The sequence below is a fragment of the Lolium rigidum genome, chromosome 3 (genome assembly GCF_022539505.1).
Source record: "Lolium rigidum isolate FL_2022 chromosome 3, APGP_CSIRO_Lrig_0.1, whole genome shotgun sequence".
Classification (NCBI taxonomy): domain Eukaryota; kingdom Viridiplantae; phylum Streptophyta; class Magnoliopsida; order Poales; family Poaceae; genus Lolium; species Lolium rigidum.
Window position 1 is genome coordinate 340,214,617 of NC_061510.1, and position 17,101 is coordinate 340,231,717.

Genomic DNA, 17,101 nt, shown 5'->3' on the forward strand with positions numbered 1-17,101 from the left:
ATGATTAAGTCTAAGGTTGTACCAGTATTTTATCATAGTCTTGTTATTAGGAAATAATAATGTAGCCAGGTCATGTGGTGGGCCAAATTAGGGTTTTAGTAGTGTTTATTTGACTTGGGCCTGTCCAAGTCGAATTAGGGTTAGGCCCATAAGTGGGCGCCCCAACGCAATAGGGGTTGGCTGGCCACCCTCCCCCTCATATAAGGAGGTGGGGCGGCTAGGGTTAGGGGAGATTAGATTGAATCCAGAATATGTAGAACCTTGAGTTCCACTTATCACCGTTCCTATGGGATCGACGTGTGTGACGGCATCTCGGACGTTCGTCCAGTTATCTATCAATAAAGGTGTGAGAGTTCTTGAGTCTGTCAAGGGTGATCATGCGTGCGAGAAGGTCCTCGAACTGTCGAGGGTTATCGAGCTTGGCGTGTCTATCCAGCTTGAGGTTCGGCGTACTTCGTCGAGTTGCTCGCCGGATTGGCGTTACCCATCTTCAGGCTGCGTGTATTGCACACGTGGTTGGGAGACTTATCGGATCCTATGGATCAAGGAGATGCACCGTGAAAGATCGGGCCAAGTCTCCGCATCATAGAAGGGGCAATATCACTACCATGCCACCAGCACCGGCTTTCTAGGATCAGATTACTGCAGGCACCGGCCTAGAATAGTTTCGCCGTCACCTTGTCTTCCTCCGATACTTAGACCCTGGCAATCTCGAGCCGCACGCGGCCTCGGAGGACTGATTGCAGGTTTCGGGAGCCGCACCTGTACCGACGCCGCATGTTTATCAGGCGTGTCCATTGTCGACGTGCCGGTGAGTGTTGTCTCGCTGGAAACCTAACTAATCGATCTCGCCACCCTAATTAATCGATCCTTTTGCTAGCTGCTAATTAGGGACGAACAGACACATATAAATAGAAGGCGAACGCTACGCGTCGGGCTGTGGATATGGGGCCAAAAATCGGTCGTCCTCCGCACCGTCCGATCGCGATCCGACGGGCAGAATCAGTCGCATTAGGAAGTTTACATTATAGCCCCCGGTTTCTGGAGAATCAACCCGCAGTACTATATTTCTCAGATTATAGTTTAAATGCAGTTTTACATTGGCCACCCTCCTTTTTCTGGAAACCAACCCGCAGTACCTCCTAATGTGAAGAGTATTACAACAAAAATTAGCTCTCCGCGTACAAAAAATATATACTATTACAACAAAAAGTCGCAAGATTTTTTAAAAGTAATGTCACAATAAAAATGGTTAAACCAACAAACTGTTTTGTTGGAGATCAATTTACAACAAAAGTAGACATTATTATTAACAAAAACCGGAGACTATTACAACAAAAATCCATATGTTTCCAAAAAAATAGAAGAAAACATTAATTTGTTACATATTGAATTACAACAAAAGTCACCAACTTTTTTTACAAAAAGTCACAAACGATTACAATAAAAAATCAATATGTTTGCAAAATGATGCAAAGTGGTCAAGCGACATTTAATTTGGTACAGATTGAATTACAACAAAAATCACCTACTATTTTATCCAAAGTCACAAATGGTTACAACAAATAAAAAATCACTTTGTTATTAGCATCAACAAAAAAAAAGTTGTCTCTTTACAACAATTGTTAACAACAAATCCTACAAAAATTACAGATTGTTTACAACAAATAGTTCATCATCTCACTCCATGTGTTATGCAGCAAAACCATTGTTGGGCCGAAAAAAGCAGGCCCATTAAGAGACACGGGACGAGGCCGGACGATCGATCCGCGCGACCCGATCGGTCGCCGGATCCCAAGCATTTTCCTAAATAGAAAGAAACATGATGCCTAGCTAGCTACGCAGTTTTAATTAGAACAGGACTCTGTGTCTGTCAAGGTGGGCTGCGCGTTGGAGTTCTATCAGGTTTCTTAGCGATACTAATGGATTAGAGCGATTGAGGCATGGACGAACTAGCAACGACGGACGAAACAACAAATACGGACCAAACAACGGAAACACTTTTGCTTTTATTATTACTTCTATAAATGTTCAAAGACTACCCTCTCAACCAGGGGGTCTGAAGGGGCAAACGAATCTGGGCCGTCCAATCCACATGCAACAGTAATTTTTGAGTCCCACTTTTCACAGCAACCGTCGGATGCGGTAAATTTTTTCTCACTCTTTTTTTGTCTAAATTGGTCCATGACGGATGGGGCCTCGCGGGCGTGGGGTCAGCGAGCAGAGTCCGCCAGGTCGTTCGCTCAGGTCTCCTTTCTCCCCTCGTTTTTCTGTGCGCGTGGTGGCGATGAAAACCCTAGATCGGCCCGATGTCTCCTCTTTCTCGTCTCCGCCTCCCGCCTCCCGCTCTGAGCCGCCTCCCGCTCCTCTCTCCTGCTCCTCTCCTCTCTCCAGCTCCGGCGCAGGAAGAGTGGCGCTCGAGCGACCGCGGCGGATGGACGCGGGGGCAGTCAGGGAGCGTGGTCTGCGGCGGCTGGACGCGGGGGCCGACGCGGGGGCCGGCGAAAGCGTCGTCTGGATGCGGCGGCGGCTGGGCGTCTCTCCCTGGCTCCCCAATCCCGTCTCTCCTCCTCCGCCCCTCTCTCCCCGCCCCAGCCCCATGTGAGGCCGGAGAGGGCAATCCCAGGCCGGAGTCGCGGGAGCTTGCCGCCGATGTGCAGCTCGTCCGCCTGTGGGGGGCCCGCCGGAAGCTTCCTCCTCGACAGATGCTGGTGCAGAGCAGAGCGACGAGCCGCCGGAGCTCGTCGCGCGTATGCAGCTCGTCCGCCTGTGGGGGCCACGCGCCGGTCGCCCACGGCCTTCCTCCCCGTCTCGTATGAACTGAAGTTTCTGTTTCTACAAACAATTATTCGGCATGTTTTGTTTCGATTCTAGATGATCATATCATAATCCAACCTAGATGTCCTTTTATTGATTCGCTATATGTAAACTGGGTATTATACAGGAGCAATTTTGTTACTCAGAATCACTCTGAATATTTTGATCTGCTGGTATAATTATATAGGACCTGATTGGGTATTGCTCTGTGTAGGGATGCATCATGAGAAGGTGGAGCTGGCGTCGTCGTAGGCATAGTTGTACGCTGCCTCCCAGGTTGAGCATGGCTGCTCACTGGCAACCAGGATTCGACGGCGGTGAAGATCTAGGTAATTTTTCTAAATTTTTATGGTACTGCGCATTCATGGAAGAATAGGATGTGAGGAAGCTAGATTGTCTTTCTTTGTTTGTGTCGGTGGTCCATGGATCTGTGAAGATGTGAGGAACTTAGAAAAAGCCCTAGGTAATTTTTCTAAAATTAATGATACCTGAATTCCTTGTATAACCATAAACTTGGCATACATTCATTTGTCCGTTGTCTTTCTTTGTATGTGTCGGTGGTCCATGGATCTGTTTTGCCGCGAAATATAGTCTCATTATTACTTCACATATTTTTTTAGAGAGATTGATAATTCCTCATGATCATACCTTTTTGGGAGAGCAAATTCTTAATCCTAGCTAAGCCAAGCATTCCAATTGTTCATAAATGAATACTGTGTAATTGCAATGCGTGATATAAAATTTATTACGTACCTTGCAGGAATAAAGCACTCCCCTAGCTCTCGTCTGATCCCTTTCACCAATGTTTACTTTCAGTACCTTGGAAGAATAAAGCACCAGGATGTGCCCGCGTTGGCGGCAAAGAACATGGAGGTTGTGGTCTGCGGTTGCAGTTCAGCCTGCTCAGCAAGGCAGCAATGGATCCTTCTTCGCCTAGAAATGGCCAATTCTGTATGTAACGTGTTAATTTCTTTTGCTCGATACTTTAATAACCCCTAATTCTTGGTACTGTATTCTTTTCCCTTGTATGCTACTTTTTGACCATTATTTTCCGACTTGACATATTTTTCACTTCTAGAGCAATACATTGCCACCACCTTTATATGCTATAATATGTGTGAGTAGATGTGGTCTTTTAAGTTGTTAAATCTCTCCATTATAACATGATATCTTCTTTTCTTTACAGGTCAAGACATCATTTCCAAATACAGAGTATTCTGTCCATCCAAATTGTTGCATCTAGCCAAACAATTCTTGATGTTGCTTTGAGCTAGCTGCATGGTTCAGAGATGGTTCTTCATTTCGGCTTCTCTTCATTTGTGGCTTGTACTGGCTGCTTCTTTCAGAGCTTATGTGTGAGTTTTCCTCTTTTCAAATTCCCCTCTGAACCTACTAATTTGTTTGATGATAGATGCGAGCGCCATATGGACACTCCAGTTTCCCTAACCCATTTGGATGTTTAGCAGATTCACTAACAGCGAGTAACCTGCAACATTGCAGGGGGTGGTGCAGTATTTTGAGTTTCAGTTTGAGTGTGTTCTAATCGATTTGCGTCCTTATTGATGTATTGATGCATTGCAGGGTGCACTACCGGGCGATGGCGGGGCGGCGAGGCCATGCCCGAGAAAGATATGTCCACTGCCGTGCACACTCCAGTCCTGCAGATTCAGGTAGATATTATATTTGCAGGTAGGATTTGGATATTTAGCAGATTGACTAACAGCGAGCAACCACCATTGTGTTTGTGAACTGCAGCTATGCTCATCCTATTTCTTTCCCTTGCAGATTTCCCTATCTCCATATGCAAACAGGTTGAAATGAGAGTCTTGCGATTGAGCACAGACATTTTGAATTACCTGAGTGTTGTTGCAATTTTCTGCTATTTTATGATATACTGATTTCAGTACTAAAATTTTCTAGCTTGCAACAACATTAATGCTAATTAATGATCGTCAGGTGTCCGCGATTCCTAGCATCCATGAACATTGCAGCCCATAGGTATCCTCATGTATGCTCCCCAATCTATTTCCCTTTTTTCTTCCCCATGCTTTCTCGATTATTCGATGCACTTGGGCATCCTCACAACAGTCATAATTTGCACATTATATATGCTCACAACAGTCATTCAATATAGCTATGCAAGCCAGCAAAAACGAACTGGATTACATGTATGAATATATTCTTTTATTTTCCCTAACCGCGATCAGTGACTATTTCTGTAGCCATAGCTCATCATGTGTTAACATGTGACATTTAAACTAATCTTTTTTATGTTAGTGAAGTTTACTGCAAGTTTTACACCTCCTAGCTGTCAACAGTTCAAGCTGCAGTCGTGTAGAAAGTGTCAAAATGGTTTACCAATCCATACGCAATTATGTTCAAAGAAAGCTGTTAGGGAAGTATATTGTTTGGTCTTGTTTGCTAGAAAGGCGGTCTTACTGCAATTATTCATTTTATATCTTGTGTTATTTGTTACTGTGTGTGCCTTTCCGAAGTAAAGGAAACAGTTGTGACAGTGCCATGTTCCACTACTGTTGCTTACATTTTATATTGACGTATTCATAGTACGAAAACTTCCTCACCCCCTCCATACACGATGTTGTCTCTCTCATTTCTTCTCATAAATTCATTTTTATTTGCATCTAGGGTTTCGATGTCCAGAAGATTCTTACACGGTCTTTTCTTTAATTGATCATTTTGCATTAATCATTTTGTCAAACCATTGCCGTTCATGGTGCTCATGGATGATGCAAGTATGCCCGTCCTTGACACCTTTTTTCCATTTTATTTTCCCATATGATATGTCCTTGAATTAATTCCATCCGACATTTGGTGTCATTTGATGTCACTGTAGCCCTGCTCCTCGCCATGCCTAGGAGAGGGTGTTGACAAGTTGAGCCCTCAATTGTTGGATGTTACTACCAAAATTGATCCATGCAGGTAGAGCTCCTTTTTCCCTTCTTTGCTTCCCTCCGTTCTTCCTCAAATTGTATTTAGATTTGTTGTATTGGTGTATGTTTTGATTAATATCCGTTGTTTTTGAATAATACAGAGCACCACCTGCAGGAGTTTTCTTATATAATGACCCACAAGTACTTCTTAGGCAGTATAATATATGATCTGGATGGAAAATCTGATGTAAGAGTACTATCAATTCGCATACCTAATTATTTCCATGCATACTGCACTTTTCTACCCCTAAATGTCTGACTGGTATTGAGAGGAATGGATAAGTAGTGGAGGGCTGATATGGGTGTTCTTGTTTAAATTTATCTTCAGTTCCTCACATGTATTGTTATATTTTCCTCTAAAAATGATTAGATGTGTTTGGTCTAACTATTATGAAATTGCTTCCACGTATCAGATCTGTTGAGAAGTTGTGAGATTTCCAAGATGAGTGAAGACTTGGATAAATGGGATGTTTTAATTATTTTTTACTGAGAGATATAGAGGCTAATAATTTAGGTAACTTGATTCTTCAGAACATGTGGGAAATAAACAGAGTTTTGACTTGCAACTAATTCTTAGTACTTACCATGTTTTCCCGCAAACCAGACACACATTGTCTGAAATGAATGTAGATCAAGCTGACTGCTGGAATGATGAGATGGTGTATGAATGTAGATCAAGCTGACTGCTGGAATGATGAGATGGTGTTCTGGTACTAACTTCTCCATTGTGGCTAGCTGGTTAGGAAAGGAATAAATAGTACTTAGATAATAAATAGTATGGTGTTTCTTCCCGCTAATACAGTTTTAGATGATAACTAGACAATCGGTAAATCAAATGAATGATTATTCATGTACATGCTTGATGCCTTAGGTCTAGCTTGATAAGAGAGAAAGAACATGTTTATATCCGCATAACCATGATTATGATGTCAAACAAATGACTATGCTTTCCTTTTCGAGTTTTTTTTTCATTTATATGAGCTGTATTTTCTAATGGAACATATGCTAATAATAAAACTCATGTGTGATTATATTTCCTGCCGGTGATTCCGGGCAAAGATGTAGTGATGATCCATGATCCCCTACCCGCCTCTAGCCCGGCGCTGGGCTGATTGAACCAGAGTCCCCAGGCACACTGCAGGGCAGCGACCACATTGGTTTTCATGTTCTGTATAGCAACTGTTGTGTAATACTCCAAATTGACGAAATAAATGTTTGAGCTTTTTTTAAGTGCAAGTAATATTATGACGACCTAAGACAAGTTGAGATATGAAATTATATCTTTATAAAGCTTCAGTGTGGTTGGCTAAAACATGAAAACTATGGAAAAATAAAAAAAACTAAAATAAATTTTGTGTCCTAGAGCATGAACACTGGAGCTACAGTTAGTAGGTTTAACCAATCGTCAGTTACTCTAAGCACTGTTGCATATATTATTTTTTTATATTCTGGTATAAGAATAGCACATCTTCATTAACAATTCTCCATTTGCACATCTTCACTAAGCCATTTTGCCGCTGAAGCTCAGCTAGACCAACATGTATCTTCAGTCAGGTGCCCAAATCAGTAGCTGCATTTTTTATTTGCTAAATTTGGCGTCCTTGAATATCTGAATGTACACTATCACTTTGGATTCTTGTCATTTTGGTTGTACCAACGAAAATTTTGGTTTAAAGATGATGAGTTTCGGAATGTGGTTAGCTCTGAGTACTGTGCCACTGTTATATTCTCTCTTTGTAGTTGAATAATTAGCATGACTCCATAGACCCCTTAGCTCTATATGCATTATTGTTCTTTAGTTTTAGCTGTGTTGATTATACCACTTTTGTTTTCTTTCCCATTGCAGCTAAATGATTAGCTAGACCGTTTGGACTGAATAATGTTCCACGTGAGAGAAATAGCATGCTAATATTATCCTGAAATAATAGCATAGGGGGGGGGGGCGAGTGCTATGTGTGTGTTCAATTTTCATGACTATGAAACTCAGCTCATCCTTTCTTTGATTCTGCACTTTGACACTTGGTTTCTTTGATTCTGCACTTTGATAATTGGTTTCATGATTTAAACTCAGTATGTTTTAAGCTATGCTTCCTCTGCTCATTACTTCTAATACTTGGATACTTTGATTCTGCACTTTGATGCTTGGTTTCTTTGATTCATCCTTGCATAGAATTGCCTTTATGGAGCTATTGGCTATTCGGTTCATTTGGCCTATTTGAATTTTTCCCAGTTTTTTTTCTTTTATTTCGGAGCAGCCAATTGACTAAAATAGCGAATTACTTTGAGTTGACTGAAATCAATGAAAATTTGAGACATCAAGAATAATTTCAAAATCAAGCTAGGTCCAAGGATGGACAATTTCATAGCTGATGGTTTAATTTTACAAATTGGGGTTTCTCCATGGATTTTTCTTGTTCATACTTCTGTAAATTGTTATTTGTCGGCCGATGTAGAATTACTGATGCAAAAGGAGAGAATCATTTGATTTTAGTGGCCGATACGGAATTACAGGAATAAAACGGCATATCTAAATGCAGATTTTCCAGTGTCTTCTCTAGACCCTGTGTCTTTATAGTGTACCTTTAATTCAATATAATGCTAGAGAACTTTAAGGCCCGCGGATTCAAATGGGACTCTACAAAATAGCCCAGAATCTTAAAGTTAGTCTACTCAACCGTTATCGCTGAGCAAAGAATGTACAATAGCCTAAACGATCTCAGTACAGAAAACTGAAGTGGCCTACATACGCTTCCTATAACTGTTCTATTTTGCAATTACACTATATCTGGTACTTGATCAGCACCATGCCAGTGATTTAAATCCTTTTCATATGCACGGTAGGTCATATAGCTCAGTTATAATTTTTGCAGATTTTTTTGTCATTTTAATTTTCTATATATAATTAGATTCATGGTAATATAACAAAGAGAAATATCAGCACAAAATAGATTTATTGTTTTGATGTGCATTGTGCAATTATACTCTGGTTATATAAAAGTTATACTCCTGTTGGTACAACTAGCTGCTGTTGCAGTTAGTTAGTGTACCTTAAATTTCAGCTCGATTTTACATGTGCCTTCCTATACGGGTTTAGTGACACATAGCCAGTTTTATTGGGCATGATTCTGCGGATGTAGCAAATTTCTAACACACGGATTCATGAGTGCTGCAAATTTATATACTGAAAATTTATATATAGTGCTTGTGTACTGGTGCGTCGGGGGAGAATTTCTTCATTGGACTAGGTGATCATATTTTTCTGCAAGTAGCTTATTCATGTGGTCTTAATAATGCCAATAAACTGATGAATATTTTTCTTGTGATTTGAAGATTTGGTTTGCAAGCATAGCATATATGCATGTGCGTGAGCAATTGAAATGTCACTTGAAAACAACTCTTGTTGATGAAAACTATTTCTGTTGTTACTTATGATGCAGAGAATGTCCATGCTACTAATTTGCCTTCTTCCAGTTTCATTTAGCTTGCAATATATGCACCATACCATTTCTTGTGCAAATACAGAGCTGTCCATCCAAATTTGTGCATCTAGCCAAGCAATTCTTGATGTTGCTTTGAGCTAGCTGTATGGTTCAGAGATGGTTCTTCATTTCGGCTTCTCTTCATTTGTGGCTTGTACTGGCTGCTTCTTTCAGAGCTTATGTGTGAGTTTCCCTCTTTTCAAATTCCCCTCTGAACCTATTAATTTGTTTGATGGTAGATGCGAGCGCCATTTTGACACTCCAGTGTCCTGGTCAATGTAAATGCTTTGGGGGTGTTAACTTCTGTTTAATCCATTTATTCTCCGCATGAAGGCCTGCACAGATCTAGCCTCGTTCTGTTCCCCGTCTACATTACTAATTTCATTAGGAAAGCATGGAGATGGAGGTTTGAGCATGTCAAGAATATCGCTGCTTATTTACTTTGTTTCACTGCGAAGCATATATTGCACTTGTGCCTTCTCTTCTATCTTACCGGGAAATGGATTGGATAGTTTCCTTTTTATGAAAGAAATATTATTTTTGTTGAGAGCCTCCATGCATGGGACTGATCAAATTTCACTACTTGCAGGTTACCTCCTTTCTTACTCCTCGGTCCATCGAGTATTCATAAGTCGTTGTTTGCAAGTTGCAGATCAACCAGAAAGCCTTTGCGCAACCCAACGACGGCTATAGTGCTGCTTTTCATCTTGTACATGAAGTTAGCATGTTCTTCTGGATGTTCCCGCACTAGCTTCCGGCCATGCTACCTTATAATATGCAATTAGCAATATCCACCAAGTGATTGAGGTGCCACATGTTTGCTTTTGTATGCGTCTTAGGTTAATTATTTTATCTAAGAACTTCAAATCGAAGACTCCAAGTAGCATGTTTATGTAGCACCCAGACAATGCTTCTATCTAACAACTTCGAATCAAAATATCCAAATTGTTTCTTCTGTTGCATGAAGCTGGTAATGTAATTTGTGCATTTAAGCACCATATCTTTCATATATTATTTGTAATCTATCCGTATTATAGTAGTATTGTAAAAGCTACTAATTTGAAGCCAGGTGATAGCAGCTGATGTTTATTGATACTTCAATCACAGAGATAAATTAATTATTTCTGGATGTGGGTTAAAGATAAAGAAAAAAACAAAAGAGTGGTAATGCCCACCTGTTGAGATCAAGTAACAATCCAACCGTAAAATTTAAAACCACTTAGTGTGCTTGCAGGAAGTAGGGTATAAGGATGTACAATTTTGAAGTTGATTGTTTAATTGTTCAAAATAGAGCTTCAAAGGGGCATATTCTCAGTGCCATTACCTTTTTAGATTGTTGTTTTGTAAGGGTGGAAAAGGAGGGGTGCAATAGCGCCATTAATATGTTTTCCTCTTCACAGATTTAGGCGTTTCTTGGTTTGGAAGTACATGTTAGCAGTTCATGTATTGATTCTGAGAAGATGGCTTTATACGCGCCGACGCCTCCGCTCCCTCGCCACGTCACGAAAACGACCCCTCCGTTTTCTACGTCTAATTTAAAAAAAACATCGACCTAAATGTTTTTTTGCTTTATAGATCATTCCTCCCATCTACAATTTTTCGTCCCAAAACATGACAATGTGTAGCTTGCACACAAAAAACAAATGATGTGTGAATATCACACGTCTTATGTTGTGTTTTGTTCTACGTCTTTTTTTACCACACGTCACATATGGTGATACTTTCGGAGAAAGTAGTGTAGATTCAAAGATACAACATAGCCATGTCCATAATTTTCTTCACATGTTTTGGAAACTCAAATGTGCAAGTAAAACGAAATAAGAAATCGCAACCACTTTTCGGTCATGGCAACTGGATTGCCCAAAGGAAAGTGGAAGAGATATCGAGAGCACTACCCAAATGAAAGTACAAGGGCCGTCGAGGGCGTTTCCTCCAACGAAACACACTACATGCTATTATACCTCACCATAGGACGCCCCGTCGGATACTATTCTACTCGATCCAAAAGCTCTACTCCAACCTTCGGTACTAAAATAAACCAAATCCTATGGGTAGCCTCCGCCATTTGCGCGATAGCACAACGGGTATTATTTGAAAGTTATTAAAACGCCGTCCATAGGTACACTTAAACATTGCGATGAAACACAAATGTGCACGTGAGAAAATAAGAAATCGCAGCCACTTGGCCATAATATTTCTGTGATGGCAAGTGGATTACGCAAAAGAAAGTGAAAGAGATATTGAGGGCATTACCCACATGAGAGTACAAGGGATGGTTCAGATCATACGAGGGGCAGAAGGAGCCGTGGCATGGGAGCAAAGGGAGTAGCCAAAGGACGGTGCGGGGACCATCGAGAACATTTTCTCCAACTCACGCCATCAAATGATGTTATAGCTCGCCTGGATGGCCACCCAACCCGAATGCCCTCCCTTTACCACTACGGTGATGACATCGGCAAGAAGAGTAGAGCTCCGCTCCAAGCCTCGATATTAAAATAAGCCAAAACTTATGGTGCAAATTCTTATTGAATTATGCTATTTGTGCGATAGCACAACGCGCTAATTCGGTACTAAAATAAGAGAAACCCTATGGTTAGCCTTCGTCATTGCGCGATAGCGCAACGGGTCATCTAGTTAGACTAGAACTTCATGGAGTTCCTTTCCGGCAGCGTTCGCAGTTCCAAAACCCGGAACAGGGAGTGACTGGTCACGATTCGTTACACTCTGCAGAGGTGTGTTGCTTTACCCATAAGAGATCTTAACCTTGGTGCCAACCGGGCAGCTTTCCCGTCCACACTTCCAATGGTGTGAGGCCCGGTATAAGGTCCTAGCCAATCATGTTCCTCCGCTACCTCGAACACCCACCCTTTGTTGCAAACCCCGACCCTGGGTCCTCGCCGGTCCCATTATTCCCATTTTATGGTGGACCCCGACCACAACAACAGTTTGGGATCGAACCAAACTCCTTCGCCGATAGCTGCAACCCATCATAGACCGCAATACCGTGGGGACTTAGGACTCCCCAGCCTCACCGCTTGCTCCTTCGGGCGACAAGTGTACTACGGACAATGCCGTGGGGACTTAGGACTCCCCAGCCTCACCGCTTGCCCCCTTGGATTACAAGTGTACTACGGTAAAGCGCATCCGTTGATGAACGAGAGGTGGAAACATTTTTGACTACTCCGTCCCACTCCAGATCTTATGGTTAACACAGGTATTACGGCACAAGAATCACTGGACGACATTTGTTGTTTAATCCTAGATGGATATAAACCCTTGCAATGGAACCTCCCCCATATCAACACAATCCATGGTTCCATTGCCCACCATTTAGTCATATTCATAGTTATGAAAATAGTGGTTTTGATTTTCATGCAATAATGATAATTATAGTACTTTGCAAGTAATTTGATAAAAATACTCAAATGACATGAGCAAGTGATGAACTTGCCTGAACACTGCAAAGTGTTGCAGTTGGATGGCGTGGACTGACCCTTGTCCTCTGTTGCTGAAAAATAGCATCATTGTCCGATAAGGGCAATGGTTAAAGAAGCATTTATGCATGATTCCAATTTTAGGGTTTGTTCCCCCCTTCCGATGTCTTTATCATTTCATGAGAGGTTAATACTAAGAATGATTTAGGGATACTCTATTTAGGGCAAAATACAACCTTGAAATGTTTTCAAGGTGTTTTTAGAGTCCAAAAGAATTTATGGACTTATTTTTATTATTGAAAATAAAATGTGTGATTTAAATGATTATTTAAATCATCAAATTTGAACTTATTCTTGTTTAGCTTCAAAAATTCCATTTCATATTTTATTATGATAGAGTTTTTTATACTGAGTGGTTTTCATATTTTTAATTATTTTTTTAGAGCTATAATGATTTTATAGAACTTGGTCAAAGTTTGTGTTTTTATATGAATTTGGAAATGACCAAATTACCCCTGGGCCCACCTGTCGGTGTAACCCAGTGGGGTTAGGTCGAACCGACCCACCTGTTCCGGCTCGACCAGCCTCACTCCTCTCTCTCTCGCGCGCGCGTGTGAAAACCCTAACCCTAATCCCCTCTCTGGCGATCCGCGTCGCCTCCGCCGTCGCCGCTCGATTCCGGCGAGCTCCGCCGGACTTGGCCCCCGCCATGGTGCGCAATCGACGCGCCCCACGACGGCGGTCAACCTCATCCGCGTCGATATGGAGCAGGTGCTGCTCCCGCTCGTCCTCGACCTCCTTCGCGGCGTCTATGGTTACAGGATCCGCGGCGATCCCGCCGCGCCCTGGTTTCCACGCGCGATGGCGCCGCCGTGGACCTTGCCCCGGTGGTGCGGGTTGTGCTGTGGTGCCGCCATGGCTTGGCTTGGCCTGGCGCCGCCGCGCTCTAGCGTGTGCCGCCGTGGCCGCCATGGCTGCGCCTGTCTGCTCGACCCCGGGTATGTGCGCCTCCCTTCTTTCCCTCTCCTGCCTGTTCTTCTTCTTCCTCTAGCTCTGGCCATGGCTTGTACCTCTCTGTAGAGATGCTCTCCATGCCGATGCTCTACTGTTGCGCCTTGTTTGCCTGCTCATGAGCTGCTGTGCTTTGCTGCGCCATACTTGTCTGCTCCTGAGCTGCTGTTCGTGCTGCTGTGCTCCACTGGCCTTAGTCTATGCGCGTGTGCTAATCCTACTGTGGTGTATGCCTCCTTTGTTTCCAGTCTCTGCTCACCCTTGTGGTTATAGATTCTATTATCTGTCTAGATGCTCATCTGAGCATCCCTAGCCATTGTTGTTGCTTGCTTGCTTGTGCTGTGCTATGCTCTGGCTCCCCTGGTTCACTACTGTGAGTGATTCTTGCTGTTTAGCAAGTACCAGTGCCCTTGGTGTGTGATTTATTGTGCTATGCTTCTTGGAATTGTCATATTGAGCACTAATGCTACTGGTTGGTTCCATCCCTGGATGGTTTGATTCAAGATATGCTTGATTTGATTATCTGTAATATAATTGTTGCTTAACTGTGGCTGTTTCATTTTTTCTGATCCATGAATTGATGTCAGTAATGCCCTAGCATGCCCTGGCATGCTCTAGCAAGCTCCTGATGATCATATGATCATCAGTTGCTTCTAAAAGCGGCTGTGTTGCTTCTGTGTCTCACTGCTACTCAACCTGTGATGTGTGTGTGTCACACAGGCTGGTCCTGGTGTGAGCTGGTGCTTGCTTAAGCATCAACTGTTGCTTGCAATGATCCATTGGATCATCTGCAAGGCTCTGGTGCTTTGATTATTTGTGTTGTTCACTTGTCTGTATTGCTTGAATTTACTGAAATGGATAAGTGATGTGAACTGTGACACAGTGATGATCATTTCAATTAAATTAACTAGGGCTAGCTGGATGACAACCTATGGTTGGTACCCTAGCCCTTTACTGAATCCAAATGTATGATGATGTGTGGGTTCTTGTGCTGGCTTAGGGTTGAGGTGGCCCTGGCAGCACTTGTGATGCTGTCATGGTTGCTCCCCTCTCTGTGACTTGCTATGGTTTGTGATTGCTTGCTGGAATGGAATAGCTGTTCACTGGCTTGATCCAATATTGGACTTCCAGTGGCCTTTTGATGTTGACAAAGTATATAGACAAGAAATTGTCTATAGTCTGATGGCATAAATAGCTGTAGGTGCTAAGTGTGTGGGCTAGGCTAGCTGTGACTTCATCCCTTGCTGGATTTCTCTAGTTATGCACTAATTTGCATAACTGATGTTCCCATTGGATGATTGCCTAGTGGTCTTACCCATATCTGCTTGCACCAAATGGCTTTACAACCAGATGATGACACAAACAAGGTATTCTACCCTTCTGTGCTTCTGTGATGCATTGGATGCTTATTTATGAGCAAAACTTCGTTTTGCTCAGGATGATCTTGTTTATACCTCATTCCAGCTCCTAGATTGTTTGTTGGTGTAGAGGATTGCTTCTATGTTGATCTTATGCTTGCCCTGCTCCTCCTAGCAAGCCTGTGATGCTTGAGTTGGTCCTGTGGTGGTTTTGGACAGGTTGAACAGCAGTGCTGTTCTTCCTGTTCTTGTGTTCTTGCTATCTGGTGACTTACCAAGCTGCTTATCGATGGATTGCTGGTTCTGGCGGTGGAAAAGGTTTTATACCACCCTTGCTTTGTTCTCATGTCGACAACAAGGCCTGGCCTCACTTGGTGACTCACTGCTGGTGTGTGTGTGTTGTGTTGCATGCACACTGCCTGGTGAGCTGCTAGGTTGTGTGTGTGTACCAAGTGCTTGGTACCTGTTGGCTGTGAGATGATCAGCTCGGCAGAGCTGATCCATATCCACTCAATTTCATTTGTTTCACTAACCTGCCAAGGGGCAATGGCACTTGGCATAATCCATTATTTGATCTTTGTGTGTGTGCAGGGACTCAATTAGGATGATCAAGTGAAGATCAAGTTCATCTTATGTAATTTAGGATAGATCATTTACTTGTAATTTTCTTTCTTTTTCTTTTTCCATTTGTTCAATACTTGTAATATGTTGTAATATTTTATAATTCAAATCTGAATATTATAAATGACATTGTATCTTGTGTGTTAATCAATAAAGCTCAAAGTTTCTCTAATGAGCTTTACTTATTATTTGTCTTATTCAATATTGTTTATTCTTTTCTATAATTTAATTAATGAATTTCCTCACAATTGAATTATGAGTTATTTATTTAATGTTTGAATTTGAAATTCAAATTCAACTTAGGTTTGAATTCAATCATACAACTTAAGTTAGATGCAATTTCTCCCCTCTCTTCTCAAAACCCTATTTTAGTTGAATGAGAAACAAGTTTATCGCACTCTCGAAACCCTAACCCTGTAAGGTGTCGAGAGAGAAACTTGTCCCCCTTCGATGCAGTTTTTGTTTAAAAGCGCGAAATTTCCCCAGAATTTACAATGCAATGCACATCCCTTTCTAAAATCTACCCCTCGATCGTCTCTAAACCTGGGACATTACACGTTACCACAGACGCCAGCATCCATTTCTCCACCGCCAAACATGCCATGTCGCCTGCATACCACGTACTCAATGCTGAGCTGCACCGGCGGCGGCCAGCTGCCTCCAAGTCGACCTCCACCTCCCGGCACCCCCGTGGAGTACGACATAGACCCGGAGCTGGCGGACAACAAGGAGTGGGAGGTGGTGGCGCAGGCGGCCGCCATAGATGCGTTTGTCGCGCACGAGCGGCAAACGCGGGCAGTGGAGGCCGCAGCGGAAGAGTCGTGTCTCCGCCTCCAGGTGAACGAGCGGCATCGTGTGGAGGAGCTGTAGCTGCGGAGGTAGAAGCTCGAGCATCGGCAACGGCAGGAGGAGCTAGAGCAGCAACTGCAGTAGGAGGCGGCGGCCAGCTGCCTCCACGTCCACGTCCACGTCCACCTCCACCTCCACCTCCACCTCCACCTCCACCTCCGGGCACCCCCGTGGAGTACGACGTAGACCCGGAGCTGGCGGACAACAAGGAGTGGGAGGTGGTGGCGCAAGCGGCCACCATAGATGCGTTTGTCGCGCACGAGCGGCAAACGCGGGCAGTGGAGGCCGCAGCGGAAGAGTCGCGTCTCCGCCTCCAGGCGCACGAGCGGCATCGTGTGGAGGAGTTGTAGCTGCGGAGGCAGAAGCTCGAGCATCGGCAACGGCGGGAGGAGCTGGAGCAGCTGCGGTAGGAGGCGGCGGCCGCGGATTTGGCAGCCTGGGAGGACGAGACCGACCTCGACTGGGCCGACGATGGGCCAGACCCGGAGGAGCAGGCGGCGCAGCAGAAGACGCTCGTCAAGTTCTTCGAGTCGCTGAAGAAGCTGCAAGACGATGGCCGTTCCCGCGAGCAGGGCAACGAT

General features: G+C 43.3%; 1 protein-coding gene and 1 long non-coding RNA gene across 3 annotated transcripts; both read left to right on the forward strand.

Annotated features, from left to right (window-relative positions):
- Window positions 1-3,035: 3,035 nt before the first annotated feature.
- Window positions 3,036-4,167, forward strand: LOC124700147. Of its 2 annotated transcripts, none has more exons than XR_007001660.1 (3): window positions 3,036-3,146; window positions 3,634-3,768; window positions 4,004-4,167. XR_007001660.1 is itself a non-coding variant. In XM_047232318.1 (3 exons), the coding sequence occupies exons 1-3, from the start codon at window positions 3,041-3,043 to the stop codon at window positions 4,058-4,060; spliced, it is 354 nt and encodes a 117-aa protein (XP_047088274.1). In that variant the 5' UTR covers window positions 3,036-3,040; the 3' UTR covers window positions 4,061-4,167. The 2 variants fall into 2 exon arrangements, 1 of the variants encoding a protein (XP_047088274.1); XM_047232318.1 differs by having other exon boundaries at window positions 3,578-3,768.
- A 1,369-nt stretch (window positions 4,168-5,536) lies between these two features.
- On the forward strand, window positions 5,537-5,934 carry LOC124700148. The gene is made up of 3 exons (XR_007001661.1): window positions 5,537-5,570; window positions 5,672-5,757; window positions 5,870-5,934. It is a non-coding gene; the product is annotated as an uncharacterized LOC124700148 (long non-coding RNA).
- The last annotated feature ends 11,167 nt before the right edge of the window (window positions 5,935-17,101 follow it).